This window comes from Mytilus edulis, chromosome 1 (assembly GCF_963676685.1).
Source record: "Mytilus edulis chromosome 1, xbMytEdul2.2, whole genome shotgun sequence".
In the NCBI taxonomy this organism is placed as follows: domain Eukaryota; kingdom Metazoa; phylum Mollusca; class Bivalvia; order Mytilida; family Mytilidae; genus Mytilus; species Mytilus edulis.
Window position 1 is genome coordinate 79417886 of NC_092344.1, and position 20283 is coordinate 79438168.

General features: G+C 31.1%; 1 protein-coding gene across 6 annotated transcripts in view; it reads left to right on the forward strand.

The window, feature by feature from the left end:
- The window catches only part of LOC139491211 (serine/threonine-protein kinase TBK1-like), a 44965-nt gene extending 25737 nt beyond the window's left edge, over positions 1 to 19228 (forward strand). For all 6 annotated transcript variants that reach the window (XM_071278701.1, XM_071278693.1, XM_071278711.1 and 3 more), the window contains exons 15-20: positions 117 to 233; positions 3154 to 3252; positions 5169 to 5268; positions 15586 to 15743; positions 16124 to 16195; positions 16927 to 19228. In XM_071278701.1, the coding sequence (XP_071134802.1) occupies positions 117 to 233; positions 3154 to 3252; positions 5169 to 5268; positions 15586 to 15743; positions 16124 to 16195; positions 16927 to 16972 (592 nt within the window). In that variant the 3' untranslated portion in view covers positions 16973 to 19228. The remainder of the gene's footprint in view (positions 1 to 116; positions 234 to 3153; positions 3253 to 5168; positions 5269 to 15585; positions 15744 to 16123; positions 16196 to 16926) is intronic.
- Positions 19229 to 20283: the final 1055 nt, after the last annotated feature.

The following is a 20283-nucleotide window of genomic DNA, read 5'->3' on the forward strand; positions in this document are numbered from 1 at the left end:
TTTAAAGGAATGCATAATATTTGTGTTCAGCTCTCATCAGAAAATTTATAAAAATCGCTTTTTCACCACACTTCTTTGTAATTTAAATTGATCTTTTATATTTTGCATTTTTATAGTGCACAGAAAGTTGAGATGATGATTGATACACTGAAAAAGATTGTTCATAACTTTAAAGAAAATCGACAGAATCGTTCATTGGACCACATTACAGAACAACTTCATATGTTCAGAAAGTAAGAGTACAATATAATTGACAGATTTTTGTGTAGCACACATAAAATTATGTTTCCTGTCTGTGTGTCCATCCCTCCTATCAGCCTTTTCTAATCTGTAAAAGCGATAAAACAAAACTTACCAAAAACATTCCTTAGGGTGATTGTACAAGAGTTATTTGGTTAAGATCATCATTGCCATAAAACTCATAATAGGGCTTTTATTAATGGTTGTTATGTTGAAAAAGAAACAATTTAATATAATTCTTGTCAATTTCATACAAATGTTCACACTCTGTAGGAACTTATTTAGATTTTTCTCAATGAGATTTTTTAGTTCCAGTTAAACCTATTTTAAAAATCAGGTACCGGTAGGTGCAGAAATGCTAATAGGACCATTTCTTGTGAAATCTTCATTGATATGAGAAATAAAATTAACTAAACCTAATGTGGCCTGTTTTTTAAGGAAAATTTCTCTGGCCCAGTCCATCAAAGCCATTTTTTTTAAGTGTTTCTTCTTCTTATATCATATTTTAAACTTCAAAAAAACCTATTGTTGAGACATATTGCTAATAAATAAGATAATGACATTTTATTTTTTTAATACTTAATCAGCTCAAATTATAACAGCTGGTGAAGCAGGCACACTTAACATTCCTAGTGACAAAGTCACTATAAAAAACAAAATACCATTATTCAACATGTTTTATATATATAAAAAAAAAAAAGAAGGAATACACTCATTTGCTGTTTATGGTATTCAAACAAATTCAAATTCTCATAATTTTTAAAAGTATTGAAAGGGAGATAATTCAACCTCCTTATTAGTCTGCAAATTATTATCATGATTGTAAAACTTGTTCACTCTTTGTTTCTACCAGAAATATGTTATAACAAGGAGATTAAACTATAAAAAAACACTGATGATAGATTATAATGTATCTGAACAGACTTACTTCTTTAAAAAAGCATGATGTTTTAAAGCACAATTTTCTTCTTTTAAAAGTAAATTCACAAAACAAAACAAAAAACATAACAGAACAATATTCAAAAAAAGAAAAATCACTTCAAAATATATTATTTTTTTAACAACAGATTAATGGGAATGCAATTTAATCATGGGGCAATAATTCAATAGGCTTCCATGATTTTTTTAATTGTAATGAATAACAACTCAAATTATATATTAGTATCTTTAACTGGCTGTTCCTATTCTGTATTGACCCTGGTATAGATTCACTGTTAGGTATATTGGCTGTGAAACTACTTAAGTCAATGTCAGATACATCTGATCAAGACTCCATAACAGGGCCAATAAAGCAACAACAAGTTCATAACACTTTTATTAAATGATTATTATTCTTAAATGAATCTAAGGAACTATCTACGAGGCAGGTATAATTTCTATAATGTATGATTATTAGCAGGCTTTAAGCTGGGATTTTGAGGGCTTTAGTCACTTTTGCGCTAATAATTTCAACCTGTTTTTGTGTAACAGCAAGGGACCAAGGATGTATATTGCTAGTTTCAGATTTTAAAGGACTTGGGCATGATTGGCAGTTATTGTATGAATTGATTATATTGGCTCTTATTATGAAAAATTCTGACAGGGGATCTGGAAATTTAGTTCACAATTTCTCTTCAGTTTGTTCCAGGAGACATTCCTGATCAACAAAAGTTGGATTCCATTTTTTTAGACAAGGAATCACAGCAGAATTTAACTGCATAATCATAATCCTTATAAAACGTCTAAATTTGTATTTGGATATGATTTCTATTAAGTTGGAACTGTATACAATCCTTTTTGGAACGATTATAAAGACTGTAAGGAGGTTGTAAACAAATCGAGAGTAGTAAATGGATAGTGTTTTCTACTTTCGGTTTTAAAATGAAATGAAAACAGGAAGTGGTTAATAAATTCAAAACAAGTCCAGATTCATCAGGAAATAAAAAAAATTTGATTTAAATTCCTTTAGTAAGAGATATATATTTGTTTCTCTCGTTTAATTGATACTAAATGATTTCATATTTTACGTTTTTAGTGGTCATAGGAATACTTTCACACATGTGTAGCACACAGTACGGAAAGCACCTGTTTGACTAGTGAAAATATTTCTGAATGTTTTGAATAAAGTTCTATATTTTAAATGGAAATTATCGAAACTTTTTGATGAAAATTTATATCAAATATAACGAAATTGCGTTCAAATGACGAATCTATGACAAAAAATTGTGATAGTTTGAGAAATATTGAAATACAAATGCGAACTGTCCAGGGGGAAAAAAATTTGATCAAGTGACGAAACTTTACAATCATGAGTCATGTTGAAATGCAGACCGACTGATTTTCCTGGGGAAAACAATTATAATGGTCAATTATGAGGTTTATAAATAATTAACGGAGTAGTGACCCATCGGATGGCAGTAAGCAGATTAGTTGTAATCACAACTTGTAACAACTGTTGCAAATGTTAATTACCTGGGGTCATTAACTTGTCAATAATCTTAAAGACAGGTAAATTTATAGTATTTTAATGTGAAAACATTTTTACACTTTCAAAATTTAAGTGACAAAATTGATTTGAAATACTTTTTTAATGCAAAAACCGTTTCATAAATTATAAAAGTGATGAGCGCTAGCAAAATCACTGATTATTAGTAGGATGAGTGATAAACAACATTGATGCAATAGAAACTTGGTTCATGTTTAAAAGGCCCTTACATGTTGATCCCTAATTTAATTGATTTTTGTTTAGGTTATTTGATGTTGATCAGGATGAGAATGGTGGAGTATTTGCCTCCTTTAGATAATAAAAAAATTTTAGTTGTTTATTTATTACAAATTAATGTATTAAAATTAATTTTTATTTAGGTTCCAAGGCTTGAATAATATAATAGTTTACAAAAAATACATTTTAAATGACATATATTTATGTTACAGGAATAATCTCCAAGAGATATGTGTGACAACCCAATCTATTATAGAGAAATGTCATAAAAATGCTGAGCGACAGTTTGATAAATTCAATGAATGGTACCAGTAAGTACTTTACCTTGCCAAGATATCATAAGAAAAATTGCTTATTTTGAAAACAGAAGCCGAATATTTCAAAAGGACCCAAGTCAATATTTTATACACTCTCATGTGTACAATTCATGCCAGAATTTTAATGAAACTTAAATCATTGGTTTATATTAGCAATGTCTTTGACTAGTTCTAAAATCAGTGACCATCAATAATTTCTAACAGAGTTATGCCCCTTGGAAATATTATTTGTATGGAAAATTGCCTTAGAGCGTACAGATTTTTATAAAATTTATATCATAAGTTTATATCACAAATGTCTTTAACTAATTCAAAAATCAGTGCAGATCAATTATCTGTAAAAGAGTTATGCCCTTTGGAAATATTGATAAATGGAAAATTGCATTGTCAGTGTCTCATGTGTACAATGTTGCCAGAATTTTGTGAAACTTATATCTAAACTTAAATTAGCAATGTCTTTGTCACTTTTAAAAAAAAATGCTAATCAAATAGTTTAAACAAGTTATGCCCCTTGGAAGTATTAACTATAATGGAAAACACATTGCATTTGCTCTGAAACCTTCATTTGTCTAAAATATTAATAAAAAGTTTTATGAACAAAATAAAGTGATTTTTGTCGAGCCTGCAACTTTTGTTGCAGAAAGCTCGACATAGGGATAGTGATCCGGCGGCGGCGGTGTTAGCTCACTTCTTAAAAGCTTTATATTTTAGAAGGTGGAAGACCTGGATGCTTCATATTTTGTATATAGATGCTTCATGTTACGAAGTTTCCGTCAGTCACAGGTCCAATGTCCTTGACCTCATTTTCATGGTTCAGTGACCACTTGAAAAAAAAGTTCAAATTTTTTGTAATGTTGATTTCTCTCTTATTATAAGTAATAGGATAACTATATTTGATATGTGCGTACCTTGCAAGGTCCTCATGTCTGTCAGACAGTTTTCACTTGACCTCGACCTCATTTCATGGATCAGTGAACAAGGTTAAGTTTTGGTGGTCAAGTCCATATCTCAGATACTATAAGCAATAGGTCTAGTATATTCGTTGTATGGAAGGACTGTAAGGTGTACATGTCCAACTGGCAGGTGTCATCTGACCTTGACCTCATTTTCATGGTTCAGTGGTTATAGTTAAATTTTTGTGTTTTGGTCTGTTTTTCTCATACTTTATGCAATAGGTCTACTATATTTGTTGTATGGAATGATTGTAAGGTGTGCATGTCTAGCGGGCAGATGCCATGTGACTTTGACCTCATTTTCATGGTTCAGTGGTCAAAGTTAAGTTTTTGAGTTTTGGTCTTTTTATCTAATACTATATGCCATAGGTCAACTATATTTGGTGTATGGAAATATTTTATGATCCTTATGTCAGTCGCACAGGTTTTATTTGACCGGGACCTCATTTTCACGGTTCATTGCACAGTGTTAAGTTTTTGTGTTTTGGTCTATTTTTCTTAAACTATAAGTAATTGGTCAACTATATATGTTGTATAGAAGCATTGTTAGCTGTACATGTCTGTCTGGCATGATTCATCTGACCTTGACCTCATTTTCAAGGTTCATTGGTCTTTGTTTAGTTATCTTGGTTAATGTTAAGTTTATGTGACAGTTGTAATAAAGCTTAGCTTTATACTTAGGACTATCAACATAATATCAATGATTAGTATAGAGGCGAGACATTTCAGCGTGTGCACTCTTGTTTAATTATTGCCTGTACACCTTGGATGATAAAACATGTGCAACATTGCAACTTTGTTGTTTTATTTGATATAAAAGTTTATTCATAAAAAAATTCAGACTTTTATATGTAGTTATTATTTTTATCAATGCATCACATCATTATATTTCTTTGTTGTAAAATAACAATAAAGATGTTTGTATTTTATCTTAGAGTAAACTGATTCATTTTTTAGCTCAGCTGTTGAAATGAGATGTTCTACCAACAAGATAGAGAAAGATCTACTTCAGATAGAGCAGTTACACCAGAAACCTTTTGTTGAAAAGTTAAGGAAGGTTTGTAGAAAATAATAAATTAAAAGTTTGTGAGAACAGGAAGAAAAATTTGTTTATCTATAAAAACAGGAAGAAAAGTTTTATATGTGTAGCTCTGATTGTCAATGTTGGATTTTGACATTAAAGTGAAACATTTTTTATTGTATTATATTTATTTAATTGAGGAAATATTTTTTCAACACTTTAATACAAGTTGACTCATACTTATCATGGAAAGATAGTTTTTGGGATACGATTGCTTTCAAGCAATCTGTAGACTTATACCGGTGGCTCAGAGCAATTTCCCTCACGTCAACCGTTTTATTCTAAACATTAAGGAACATCTCAGATTCTTGTGACTGTCTTGCTTTAAAAGGTAAAAACAAACAAAGGGATTGAACTTAATCAACTTTCCTATAATGTTCTTTTCATAATCTTCATGTTTGATAATTCCCTTGACTTCGATGTGTGTTTTTAACAACACGGAAAATCAGAATTGAGCAGTATTTATATTTAGTGTAGTTATAAATTTAGAAACACGTCAGAGGGAATTCCCAGTTTTGATAAAATGCGAGAGTTCTCTGAATACCGATAAATCTATTTCTGTCATATAAGAACTGAAGTGGAGTTTTTCTTATATGTTACCGTTATGAAACTGATATTTGAGATTGTACTTTCATAAAGAAATTGAGAACCATCTAAGTCGTTTAATAAGCATTTGGAATATATCTTGCCACACGGTTTGATTTGGAAATTATGCGCATGCGTATAGTTTTCTTGACTTTAGGAAGTACACCACTAATTAATGGCCCCATTGCTTTCTATGTTAAATTCCTCAATTTCGAGTGGTCACAGCTCTTTTATCTTAAGTTCAAACAAAGTGACAATCATTGCATGTCAAAGCAACACCTTCTGGTGTCCTGTACTGAAAAAATCAACATACCTTACATTGCATATAAGAAAGAACTGGTTCCCAGAACTTCGGATGTACCAAAACAGGTACTTCTGATCTGACAAAAAGGCAAAATGTACCCTCCTTTTTAAATTTCATGCCATTTTTTTATTATTTAAATTTATCAGTCAAAAATTGTTCTACAATGATCACCAGTCATGAAGCTTTCATTTGATACCAAAATTAATAAAATACTCTAAATGTTTTGAAAGTTATGTCCATGCGTAGGAACTATTTTGTGTTAAATATGTACTACTTTCTGGTATGTGCTTTCTGGCCGGGCCCGAATTAGTGGTGTTACACCTTTAAGGTGTTTTAGATTGAATGGTTGCTCTGGATTTCCCACTCAATTAATTAATTTATAACTCATGGGATCTTACCTATGTATGTCTGCTATTGAGGGTTATTGTTGTTGCATAATTTTAAATCATATGCATCATTTAGATTAAAATAAATATATTCCACATTGTAGAACACCCCTTCAGGCGAAATGGAGTCTTCCATATTGTCGTTTCGAGTTGTTTCCCTTCCGGCAGTAACTTCCGTGAATTCTGAATATAAACAAGATGTCGAGTATTAGCTCGTTCTGTCAATAAACATCGTATTATATTAAAAACGAATGCAATTTAAACCGATAAATGTGTACGGAAAGGAGCCATGATGACTGACCCAAAGGAAATTAAATATTTAAAGAGTTAGGAATGGGGTTCCTCCTAGAATTAACGTAGGAAAAAAGGTGATAAGATACGAATTGAAATCTACATCTACATCATACGACGATCCATCAGCACATTGATGACTATACGTCGGCGCATCGCTAACAGACACCCAATAAAATATAATAACCAATGAGTGAAATAAAATACCTTCTCTGACATCTCTCACTCTGAGTCAGTCAGTGACTGCTGTGGAAAGTAAACTTGGTATTGATAGTACAAAAATAAAACACAATAGACCTAATTACATTGTTCATACACTTTTATCAGGGTTTGGCTATTTTGTAACTATTTTCAAGTCTGTTTGTCATTTGAATTAGTTTTGAAAATAATATTATCCAGCTACATGCATACATGTGTCAATGAAACAATGGCAATCGTATCCCTCAGAGCAATCTGCTCTTTGAATCAAGACCTAGAATTAAAGAAAGAAAGTCTTATATAAGTAAGTGAAATATAGATTCCTACACTGCAACAATTGTATTACGATATTTCTCCACTCAAGACAGTTAAATTTTATTATTTAAAGCGCAAGGCTTGCCGAGCTTTTTAAATAATTAAAATTTAACTGTGGAGAGTGGAGAAATATCGTAATACATGAGTTATAGTGTGGGAGTCGGTTTCTCTGATGATTTTTATCCTTCTTTTTCAAAGATTTTCAGAAACTTGTGTTCTTTATATGCAACGTCATCAGGCATGGTTGCCTTTTTTCGTGACGTCACAACATGAAAATTCAGAAGAAAACAAAACATTTTGACGTCATAATCAAATTTCAACTAATCATTTTCTGAGAACAGATATTTCACTATTGAGTAGAAATATTTTTCTCACACCTATCAAGAAATGTGAAATAGCATCAAAATTAGAGAAGCTCTATATCCAACATAGTTAGATTATTTTACTGTTTCAACTTCTTTGTTATAAAAAATGAATTGCAAAGTATCTGGTTGTCTTCCCTTTTAATATCAGACGATTTTAATTTTAGCTATATTTACTGCAGTTTCAAATTTAACAGTATAAGTGAAAATGCTTAAGTTGAATTCTGATAAAACCATGTCTTAACAAGTTTAAGAATTCTTTATTTTTATTCCCCACCTACTATAGTAGAGGGGCATTATGTTTTCTGGTTTGTGTCTCTGTTCATTTGTTCGTTCCGCTTCAGGTTAAAGTTTTTGGTCCAGGTAGTTTTTGATGAAGTTGAAGTCCAATCAACTTGAAACTTAGTACACATGTTCCCTATGATATGATTTTTCTAATTTTAACGCAAATTAAAGTATTGACCCCAATTTCACAGTCCACTGAACATGTAAAATGAGAGTGCGAGAGCTGCACCCGTGTACCATGGACACATTCTTGTTAGCTCACCTGACCTGAAAGGTCAAGTGAGCTTTTCTCATCACTTGGCGTCCGGCGTCCGTAAACTTTTACAAAAATCTTCTCCTTTGAAACTACTGCGCCAAATTTAACCAAACTTGTCCACAATCATCTTTGGGGTATCTAGTTTAAAAAATGTGTCCGATGACCTGGCCATCAAACCAAGATGGCCACCATGGCTAAAAATAGAACACAGGGGTAAAATGCAGTTTTTGGCTTATAACTCAAAAACCAAAGCATTTAGAGCAAATCTTACAGGGGTGAAATTAATTATCAGGTCAAGATCTAGCTGCCCTGAAATTTTCAGATGAATCAGACAACCCGTTGTTGGATTGCTGCCCCTGAATTGGTTGTTTTAAGGAAATTTTGCTGTTTTTATACGACCGCAAATTTTGAAAAAATTTTCGTCGTATATTGCTATCACGTTGGCGTCTGCGTCGTCGTCGTCGTCGTCGTCGTCCGGCGTCCGAATACTTTTAGTTTTCGCACTCTAACTTTAGTAAAAGTGAATGGAAATCTATGAAATTTTAACACAAGGTTTATGACCACAAAAGGAAGGTTGGTATTGATTTTGGGAGTTTTGGTCGTAACATTTTAGGAATTAGGGGCCAAAAAGGGCCCAAATAAGCATTTTCTTGGTTTTCGCACTATAACTTTAGTTTAAGTTAATAGAAATCTATGAAATTTTGACACAAGGTTTATGACCACAAAAGAACGGTTGGGATTGATTTTGGGAGTTTTGGTCTCAACAGTTTAGGAATTAGGGGCCAAAAAAGGGCCCAAATAAGCATTATTCTTGGTTTTCGCACAATAACATTAGTTTAAGTAAATAGAAATCAATGAAATTTAAACACAATGTTAATGACTACAAAAGGAAGGTTGGTATTGATTTTGGGAGTTTAGGTCCCAACAGTTTAGGAATTAGGGGCCAAAAAGGGACCCAAATAAGCATTTTTCTTGGTTTTCGCACCATAACGTTAGTATAAGTAAATAGAAATCTATGAAATTTAAACACAAGGTTTATGACCATAAAAGAAAGGTTGGGTTTGATTTTGGGAGTTTTGGTTCCAACATAATAAGGGGCCCAAAGGGTCCAAAATTAAACTTTTGTTTGATTTCATCAAAATTGAATAATTGGGGTTCTTTGATATGCTGAATCTAACTGTCATGACTGTGTATGTAGATTCTTAACTTTTGGTCCCGTTTTCAAATTGGTCTACATTAAGGTCCAAAGGGTCCAAAATTAAACTTAGTTTGATTTTGACAAAAAATGAATCAGTTAGGTTCTTTGATATGCTGAATCTAAAAATGTACTTAGATTCTTGATTATTGGCCCAGTTTTCAAGTTGGTCCAAATCGGGGTCCAAAATTAAACTTTGTTTGATTTCATCAAAAATTGAATAAATGGGGTTCTTTGATATACCAAATCTAACTGTGTATGTAGATTCTTCATTTTTGGTCCTGTTTTCAAATTGGTCTACACTAAAGTCCAAAGGGTCCAAAATTAAACTTAGTCTGATTTTAACAAAAATTGAAATCTTGAAGTTCTTTGATATGCTGAATCCAAAAATGTACTTAGATTTTTTATTATGGGCCCAGTTTTCAAGTTGGTCCAAATCAGGATCTAAAATTATTATATTAAGTATTGTGCAATAGCAAGTCTTTTCAATTGCACAGTATTGCGCAATGGCAAGAAATATCTAATTGCACAATATTGTGAAATATCAAATTTTTTTTTAATTAGAGTTATCTTTCTTTGTCCAGAATAGTAAGCAAGAAATATCTAATTGCAAAATATTGTGCAATAGCAAGATTTTTTTTTAATTGGAGTTATCTTTCTTTGTCCAGAATCAACTTAAATCTTTGTTATATACAATATACAATGTATATTCACTTTTTACTACCAACTGATAAATTAAAATAATCTTTACCATTCAGTGATAACAAGCAGTTTTTTTACATCTTAATATTTTATGATGTATTTAAATGAGTAGTTATTGTTGCAAACTCCATTAGAAATTTTAATTGAGATTAGTTTTGGAATAAGGGAAAGGGGGATGTGATTAAAAAAATTGGGTTCAATTTTTCTCATTTGAAATTTCATAAATAAAAAAGAAAATTTCTTCAAACATTTTTTTGAGAGGATTAATATTCAACAGCATAGTGAATTGCTCTAAGAGAAACAAAAATTTTAAGTTCATTAGAACACATTCATTCTGTGTCAGAAACCTATGCTGTGTCAACTATTTAATCACAATCCAAATTTAGAGCTGAATCCAGCTTGAATGTTGTGTCCATACTTGCCCTAACCGTTCAGGGTTCAACCTCTGCGGTCGTATAAAGCTACGCCCTGCGGAGCATCTGGTTGGTTATTATCTTGAATATTATTATAGATAGAGATAAACTGTAAACAGCAATAATGTTCAGCAAAGTAAGATTTACAAATAAGTCAACATGACTGAAATGGTCAGTTGACCCCTTTAGGAGTTATTGCCCTTTATAGTCAGAAAGCTCGACATAGGGATAGTGATCAGGCGGCGGCGGCGTTGGCTAACTTCTTAAAAGCTTCATATTTTAGAAGGTAGAAGACCTGGATGCTTCATACTCTGTATATAGATGCCTCATGTTACGAACTTTCCGTCAGTCACATGACCAATGTCCTTGACCTCATTTTCATGGTTCAGTGACTACTTGAAAAAAAAGTTAAGATTTTTTGTAATGTTAAATTCTCTCTTATTATAAGTTATTGGATAACTATATTTGGTATGTGCGTACCTTGCAAGGTCCTCATGCCTGTCAGACAGTTTTCACTTGACCTCGACCTCATTTCATGGATCAGTGAACAAGGTTAAGTTTTGGTGGTCAAGTCCATATCTCAGATACTATAAGCAATAGGTCTAGTATATTCAGTGTATGGAAGGACTGTAAGGTGTACATGTCCATCTGGCAGGTGTCATCTGACCTTGACCTCATTTTCATGGTTCAGTGGTTTTAGTTAAGTTTTTGTGTTTTGGTCTGTTTTTCATTTACTATATGCAATAGGTCTACTATATTTGGTGTATGGAATGATTGTAAGGTGTACATGTCTAGCTGACAGGTGTCATCTGACCTTGACCTCATTTTCATGGTTCAGTGGTCAAAGTTCAGTTTTTATACGACCGCAAAATTTGAAAAAATTTTCTTCGTATATTGCTATCACGTTGGCGTCGTCGTCGTCTTCGTCGTCGTCTTCGTCGTCGTCTTCGTCGTCGTCGTCGTCCGAATACTTTTAGTTTTCGCACTCTAACTTTAGTAAAAGTGAATGGAAATCTATGAAATTTTAACACAAGGTTTATGACCACAAAAGGAAGGTTGGTATTGATTTTGGGAGTTTTGGTCCCAACATTTTAGGAATAAGGGGCCAAAAAGGGCCCAAATAAGCATTTTCTTGGTTTTCGCACTATAACTTTAGTTTAAGTTAATAGAAATCTATGAAATTTTGACACAAGGTTTATGACCACAAAAGAACGGTTGGGATTGATTTTGGGAGTTTTGGTCTCAACAGTTTAGGAATTAGGGGCCAAAAAAGGGCCCAAATAAGCATTATTTTTGGTTTTCGCACAATAACTTTAGTTTAAGTAAATAGAAATCAATGAAATTTAAACACAATGTTAATGACTACAAAAGGAAGGTTGGTATTGATTTTGGGAGTTAAGGTCCCAACAGTTTAGGAATTAGGGGCCAAAAAGGGACCCAAATAAGCATTTTTCTTGGTTTTCGGACCATAACGTTAGTATAAGTAAATAGAAATCTATGAAATTTAAACACAAGGTTTATGACCATAAAAGGAAGGTTGGTATTGATTTTGGGAGTTTTGGTCCCAACAGAATAAGGGGCCCAAAGGGTCCAAAATTAAACTTTGTTTGATTTCATCAAAATTGAATAATTGGGGTTCTTTGATATGCCGAATCTAACTGTCATGACTGTGTATGTAGATTCTTAACTTTTGGTCCCGTTTTCAAATTGGTCTACATTAAGGTCCAAAGGGTCCAAAATTAAACTTAGTTTGATTTTGACAAAAAATGAATCAGTTAGGTTCTTTGATATGCTGAATCTAAAAATGTACTTAGATTCTTGATTATTGGCCCAGTTTTCAAGTTGGTCCAAATCGGGGTCCAAAATTAAACTTTGTTTGATTTCATCAAAAAATGGGGTTCTTTGATATACCAAATCTAACTGTGTATGTAGATTCTTCATTTTTGGTCCTGTTTTCAAATTGGTCTACACTAAAGTCCAAAGGGTCCAAAATTAAACTTAGTCTGATTTTAACAAAAATTGAAATCTTGGGGTTCTTTGATATGCTGAATCCAAAAATGTACTTAGATTTTTTATTATGGGCCCAGTTTTCAAGTTGGTCCAAATCAGGATCTAAAATTATTATATTAAGTATTGTGCAATAGCAAGTCTTTTCAATTGCACAGTATTGCGCAATGGCAAGAAATATCTAATTGCACAATATTGTGAAATAGCAAATTTTTTTTTAATTAGAGTTATCTTTCTTTGTCCAGAAAAGTAAGCAAGAAATATCTAATTGCAAAATATTGTGCAATAGCAAGATTTTTTTTAATTGGAGTTATCTTTCTTTGTCCAGAATCAACTTAAATCTTTGTTATATACAATATACAATGTATATTCACTTTTTACTACCAACTGATAAATTAAAATAATCTTTACCATTCAGTGATAACAAGCAGTTTTTTTACATCTTAATATTTTATGATGTATTTAAATGAGTAGTTATTGTTGCAAACTCCATAAGAAATTTTAATTGAGATTAGTTTTGGAATAAGGGAAAGGGGGATGTGATTAAAAAAATTGGGTTCAATTTTTCTCATTTGAAATTTCATAAATAAAAAAGAAAATTTCTTCAAACATTTTTTTGAGAGGATTTATATTCAACAGCATAGTGAATTGCTCTAAGAGAAAACAAAAATTTTAAGTTCATTAGAACACATTCATTCTGTGTCAGAAACCTATGCTGTGTCAACTATTTAATCACAATCCAAATTTAGAGCTGAATCCAGCTTGAATGTTGTGTCCATACTTGCCCCAATCGTTCAGGGTTCAACCTCTGCGGTCGTATAAAGCTACGCCCTGCGGAGCATCTGGTTGAGTTTTGGTCTATTTTTCTAATACTTTATGCATTAGTCAACTATATTTGGTGTATGGAAATATTTTATGATCTATATGTCTGTTACGCAGGTTTTATTTGACCTTGACCTCATTTTCACGGCCCATTGCTAAGTGTAAAGTGTTTGTGTATCGAAGAATTGTTAGCTGTATATGTCTGCCTGGCATGGTTTATTTGACCTTGAACTCATTTTCATGGTTCATTGATCAATGTTTTGTATTCTTTGGTTAATGTTGAGTTTATGTGACAGTTGTAATAAAGCTTTATATTTAGGTCTATCAACATGATATCAATGATTAGTTAAGTAGGCAAGACATTTCAGCATGTGCACTCTTGTTAACCATTTTTCGTAAATTTTAGTAATCTTTTACAAAAATCTTCTCCTCTGAAACTACTAGGCCAAATTTAACCAAACTTGGCAAAAATCATCTTTGGGGTATTTAGTTTTCAAAAAATGTGTCCGTTGACCCGGCCATCCAACCAAGATGGCCACCATGGCTAAAAATAGAACATAGGGGTAAAATGCAGTTTTTGGCTTATAACTCAAAAACCAAAGTATTTAGAGCAAATCTGACAGGGTTTAATTGTTCATCAGGTCAAGATCTATCTGCCCTGAAATTTTCAGATGGATCAGACAACTGGTTGTTGGGTTGCTGCCCCTGAATTGGTAATTTTAAGGAATATTTGTAGTTTTTGGTTATTATCTTGAATACTATTGTAGATAGAGATAAACTGTAAACAGCAGTAATGTTCAGCAAAGTAAGATCTACAAATAAGTCAACGTGACCAAAATTGTCAGAGAACTCCTTTACCGGTAGTCATTACTAGGGTATCTATTTTTTTTTAAAGTGTCTAATGACCCTGCCTACCAACCAAGATGGCAGACATCAGTAAATACCGCAACAGGTTAGCGACACAGGCTCTTGAGAGCCTATAGTTTTTTATAGTATTCAAATTAAAAAAAAAAAATTTAAACTCCCTTTATAACAGGACAGTATTTTTATTTATTGAGGAATTGCTTTTTATGTATTGGGTATCAAAAAAGGAAGATCTTCTGAATCTACAGCCAGAATGATGATGTAGTTGATAAGTCTGAAATTAATCTCCTTATCTTGCTTAAAAAATAGGAAAATGTTAAAATTTAAGATTGTATTAATTGTACATTACCATTATAAGTGAATAGATTCAGTGTTGGATACTGGTTCTGGTAATTATAAAATATCTTTAAAATTGGCTAACTAGTGTCTCTCTTTTCTTTGATAAATTAGAGGATTTAAGGATGTACTTAGGTGAGGTGAGGTGAAAATTAATAAACTAAGAAGTTAATATTGATACTATAAGCTGGTAGAGCATCAATTAAGGATAAAAATAAGCTAAAAATATGACCTCCTTTTTGAGATATTTGAGATTTAAAATATGGCAGGAAAAGGCTGACTCAGACTTTTACCTTATATTTGCATTGGTATTATTAGGTCTCAAAACAAAAGAAAGAATATTAAGAATCTTCTAAAATTTTGGTAAATGACCTTTTACAAGCTATTAAGTCTTATATGAAAAAGTAAATGGGTGTTATGGGGCAAAATATTTTACATTGTATTGTATGGAAAAACACCAAGGAGTTCGAACATTTGACACAAATTCCAAAACCTCACCTAAGTACATCCTTAAAGACCAAGACTATATTGCTAACCCTTTGAATGGAAGAAAAATGTATATCTGATGGGACTTTGTTCAAATAACAACATTTGAAGAAAAAACAGTGAATTTCTGAGTTGAATAGTCATCTTACAAAATAGCCAAAGCAAAGCTTTAATTTGAATGTTCCTAGAACAAAAATTACAAAAAATACAATGAATTGATTTATGAAAAAATCTAAACATAAAACCATGTTTGAAGAATTGAAGTTGGAGAGAATAAAACTAAATTTTAAAAAAGTACATTAAGTACATTCAAGAATTAACTAGTGGCTCAGAAGTGGTCTATGTGCATATTCAACAGAGGACACTTAGATTATCAAAATCTATTAAAAGACTAGTGGCACAGGGGTTATCTGATGTTCAAGCAGTAGTTAAGAAGAGGTTAAATTTTAAATCAATCTAATTTAAAAGTCCTTGTATTTTTTTCAGACATCTGGTGAAGTTGTACAGAGTCTAACAGATATCAAATGTGCCTTGAAAAACCATGGAGTATTATCCAATGGAGTAATTGATAGAAATGACAGTATGTCACCTAAAGTGTGCTCACTGTCTTCTCCAAAAGAATTTGTTTTACAGATTAATAATGGGTATGATCTACAATGCATGTATTATAAAAAAAAGATATATGATATATGTTTTGAAACATGCCTCATGTGGCATTTTTTGCTAGAGGTTTTCTATACTTTGCAAGAAAAAAGATGCAAACATTACTCAACATTTTCTTTATTTTTCAGTCCATTGATTTTGTTAGAAATATTTTTAAGAAAATTTATTATGTCATATTGCATATGTGTAAAGCATCATTGTTAACATAACTGTAAATACTTTTGTTTGATAATTTAAAGGTGTTACATTAAAAAAAAAACATGTCTTAGAAACATTATAAACCATTGTCAGAGTAAATTAAAGCTAACAGTGTAAAGCATGCACTAGAAACATATATAAGTAGTTTAGTTTATTTTTGTAGCTTTGAAGAATCCCAGAAACTAATGGAAGAGACACAGAAAGCATTCTCTGAAAATAACAAACTGTTGACGGAGTAAGTTGGTTATGTATCACATCTATTACCAAAATTACTGGGTCATTTCACATGCATAGTCAATGTAATTTTTTATACTTGTAAATGTCTAAACTATGTTCTCTACTGAATAATTCAGTGTTCATTTACTCTGTTTATATAAAGAATAACTCATATACAGTTACTGTCTTCTTGGCATCTCTACTTACACCCAACAGTCATTGTTACATCAAGGGGCAGTTTAGAACTTGTGGAAGGCGAGATAATGTTTATTTTTTTTGACAGTGGCGTCAATAATTGTTAAGTCTTCTGCTTAAGTCAGTTTGACAGGAACTACTTGTGATAGATCAATGTTCTTTTTATAAAGTTGTATTACTTTTAGAACTTATTAGTATAACAACTATTTCCAGTCTCTGGGATATGGGTCATTGACTTTCAATTAATTAGCAATTTTCAATGTTTAGGTTTCTGCTTTAATCAGTCCAATAAAAAATATTTGTGATAGATCAATGATATTTTCTATAAAGACAAATCACTATCAGTATATCTTAGTATAAGGATAATTTTGAAGTATGATGTCCATCAGATTTGGGTTTTTTCTTCTGACAGGTGAGACAAATCTTTTGTTTGATATTTTTGTAAAAACATATTTTTTGGTGTAACTCTTAAATCATTATATGATAATTAAGAAAAATGTTTAACATGACCTTTTGATTTTAAAAAAAAATGAAAAATGTATATTTCTGTTTCAGGCAGACCCACCTGATGTCAGAATTAAACTACATGGATAAAGTATAGGATCTGGAACCATAGCAACCAGCAGGGATATGTTAATATAAAATGGATGGCAGTAATCAAAATCCTATAGATTCTTTATTACACAAAAATTTTCCTATAGAATGAACTTGGGACATTGATTTTTGCATCAGCTTAAATTTCCATGATCATTAAAAAAAATATGTAGGTACTTATTAATGGAGATGATTGGGATATTGTTGCAAGTATTGTAAGGTTGGATAAAAGTAATTTAAATATAGATATGGTATTATTTGTGAGTAAACTCATATTTCTATTTAATATGGTTGTATTCTCCCTGGTAAGTAGAAAGTATTGGAATTATCAACAATTGACACGATAAACTTCAACAGCATTTGATGGTGTTGGAATTTTATTTATATTAAGAATAATTTACTGTTTACTTTATTCTGTGATAAGCTTTTATATTCATATATGTACTGATGAAATGAATTATTTTCTATCAGAGAGATGATTACTATCATGAAAAAAACATATTGTCTCAGATATAAAGATGATTTTTATGTTATATTAAATGTTTGACACTTTTGATTCTTGAATTTTTTGTTGTATTCTCAATTTTATTGATTTATTTTTGTAAATAATAATTATGGCACTTTCTACAGACAGAAAAATAACTACTTTTTCATAGAACTATTTTCTTGATAAAATCAGTAGTTCACATATTCTGATGTGTGACATGATGTGAGCAATTCAAACTTGATTGGAATTTTGGATCAAGTAGAACAGACTTTAGAACTTTAGTATTTTTTTCAGCATTTTCTTGATGGCAGCAAATTTTTGTTTACCAAGATATTTGGAATTTTAAACACCTATTGAGATTTTGCACATTGCATTTCAGAATTGTTTAAGTATTTTTCCTTTTTACACTTCCATGTATCTAAATTTAATTTAAGAATAGACCGTTTTTGTTAATGGGCCATCTTAAAAAAAAAAACACCTCTTGGTGCAATATTCTGGATGTGTTAAAGACCCATTGTTGGCCTCGCCTGTTTTGTGCTGTTTTGTAGTGTTGTTGTCTCTTTGACACATACCCCATTTCCATTCTTAATTTCATTTTACATTATCTAAGAAATAATCAGTGCAATTCAACCATTTGTATCTTAATTTTATGTTTTAATTCAGTTGACCATGATGTAATGGTCATATCGACTTACAACTTTGTTATCATGTTACAAATTGGGATTTTTTAACCAGATTTCATGGTTCACTGAATATGGCAATTTTAGAGTGTCATCTATAAACACATGTTGATATTGTTATCATTATGATATCAATCATGTAGATATAATGATATACTTCAGACTGTTTTTCTTATTTAAAATATCTTTTATATATAGATTATATGCTTTGTGGATAAGGAATGGTGATCAGAGATTTATTGTACTTTTATGATTTTCTCTTTAAGATGTCTTTTCTTATGCATGGATCTAGTTTTGTCCACCAAAAAAAAAGGTAAACAGTCCATGATCTTACTCAAACATCTTCTTTAGTCGAAGGATTTTCATAAGACTTCTAAAGATGATTATAAATAGTAATTCAAGGACTGCCATAAATTTGATTTTGGACGATTCTCATATTTCATGTTTTGATTTTGGACAATTCTTATGTTTCATGTTTTCATGTTGTTACTATTTTACCACAAGCTCAAACGTTTGACAATACATAACATTTTGATAATGCCTAATAAATATTGAATTTTTAGCCATATATTTTCATCTCTATTTTCCAGAGTGTTGTATGAATTGATTTTATATTTGATTTAGAACAGTAGTATTGTTTTATTGATTTTCTCATCTGCTAGGCAGTCTATTCCAATTTGGCATGACTTTAAATATTTATGACACCTTACCCTTTTTAGCATTGGTTTTTTTTTCCAAATTTTTCAGCTATTGTGATGTGAAATAAAATTTGTGTATTGTATATCTTTTATTAAATCTTAAATATTTTATAATTATATGTTATATTGGAAAATGTTTTTATAAAGAAAAAAACCTCAATAAACATAAAAAACAAAGTGACCTCAAAATTTGCATGATTTATTTAACATGTCAACCAATATGGAGATTGTTGTTTGACAAAATTACATAGAACTATTTGAATGGATCATGCAGTGGCATTTTATAATATGTTGTCAACAAAACTAGACTTTAGTTTAGTTGATGTTAATAATAAATTGTGTTTTTTATATATTTCTCAATTGATTGTTATTATTTTTTTGATAAAATTCTGAATGATGTTATTTTTTTATCATTAAGCCTTACATACATTTCAACAAAGTGACTTGAAGATCTATTTGTTTTAATATAACTTATCAAAATGGAGATTTTATTTTGTACATACATACCCATAGATACCTTACACCCTTTAATCATATAGATTAAGTGTGCATTGAGATGGGCGCACTACGTTTGCGCGCATTTGGGGATTAAAATGTTTTACGTTTGCGCGCAGCTTTTGATTACATTTGCGCGCATTCATTTTACAGGTAAATTCAGGTAAAAATTTAAATTAAATTACAATTGACTATATATATTTTTCATTTTCATAATAAACATGACTATCAATTGTTAATTTTGAAAATATTTCTTAATTCAAATTATAATTTGTTCATATAAAATTGTAAAACAAATTTTCAAGTGAGCATTATAAACTCCGTAGTAAAGCTTAAGACATACATGTAACTTCATTGCGAATGTTTCAGAATAAAAAGTGTTTCAATGAATAGTGATCGTTTTTAAAAATTAGTAAATAATTTAAGTTACTATTTTTTTAAAGTTACAACAAGGCTCAAACATGGAGTTTCGGCACGTAACAACATGTGAAGTAATGAATTTATCAATTATACCTTTACCTTTTTTAAGATTAGCTATGTTTAAGCATTTTAACAATTTTATCTGTATAGATTTCTAGGATTTAGTGCTTGCCAGTGTGCAAAATAAAACGGAATTATCTTGCTCGAAATCCCACTTCCACCTCATCGTTGGTGAGCAGGGTAAATAATTGAACAAATCATAAATAAATAAGTATTATTAAAATTGAGAATAGAAATGGGAAATGTGCAAATGAGACAACAACCCGACCATAGAAAAAAAACAACAGCAGAAGGTCACCAACAGGTCTTCAATGTAGCGAGAAATTCCCGCACCCTGTATTACCTGTATTTTACCTGGGTTTACCTGTCAAAAAAATGCGCGCAATTGTAATCGAAAGCTGCGCGCAAACGTAATGATTTTTGCGCGCAAATGTAGTGGTAATGCGCGCAAACGTAATGCACAGATTTAGATATATAT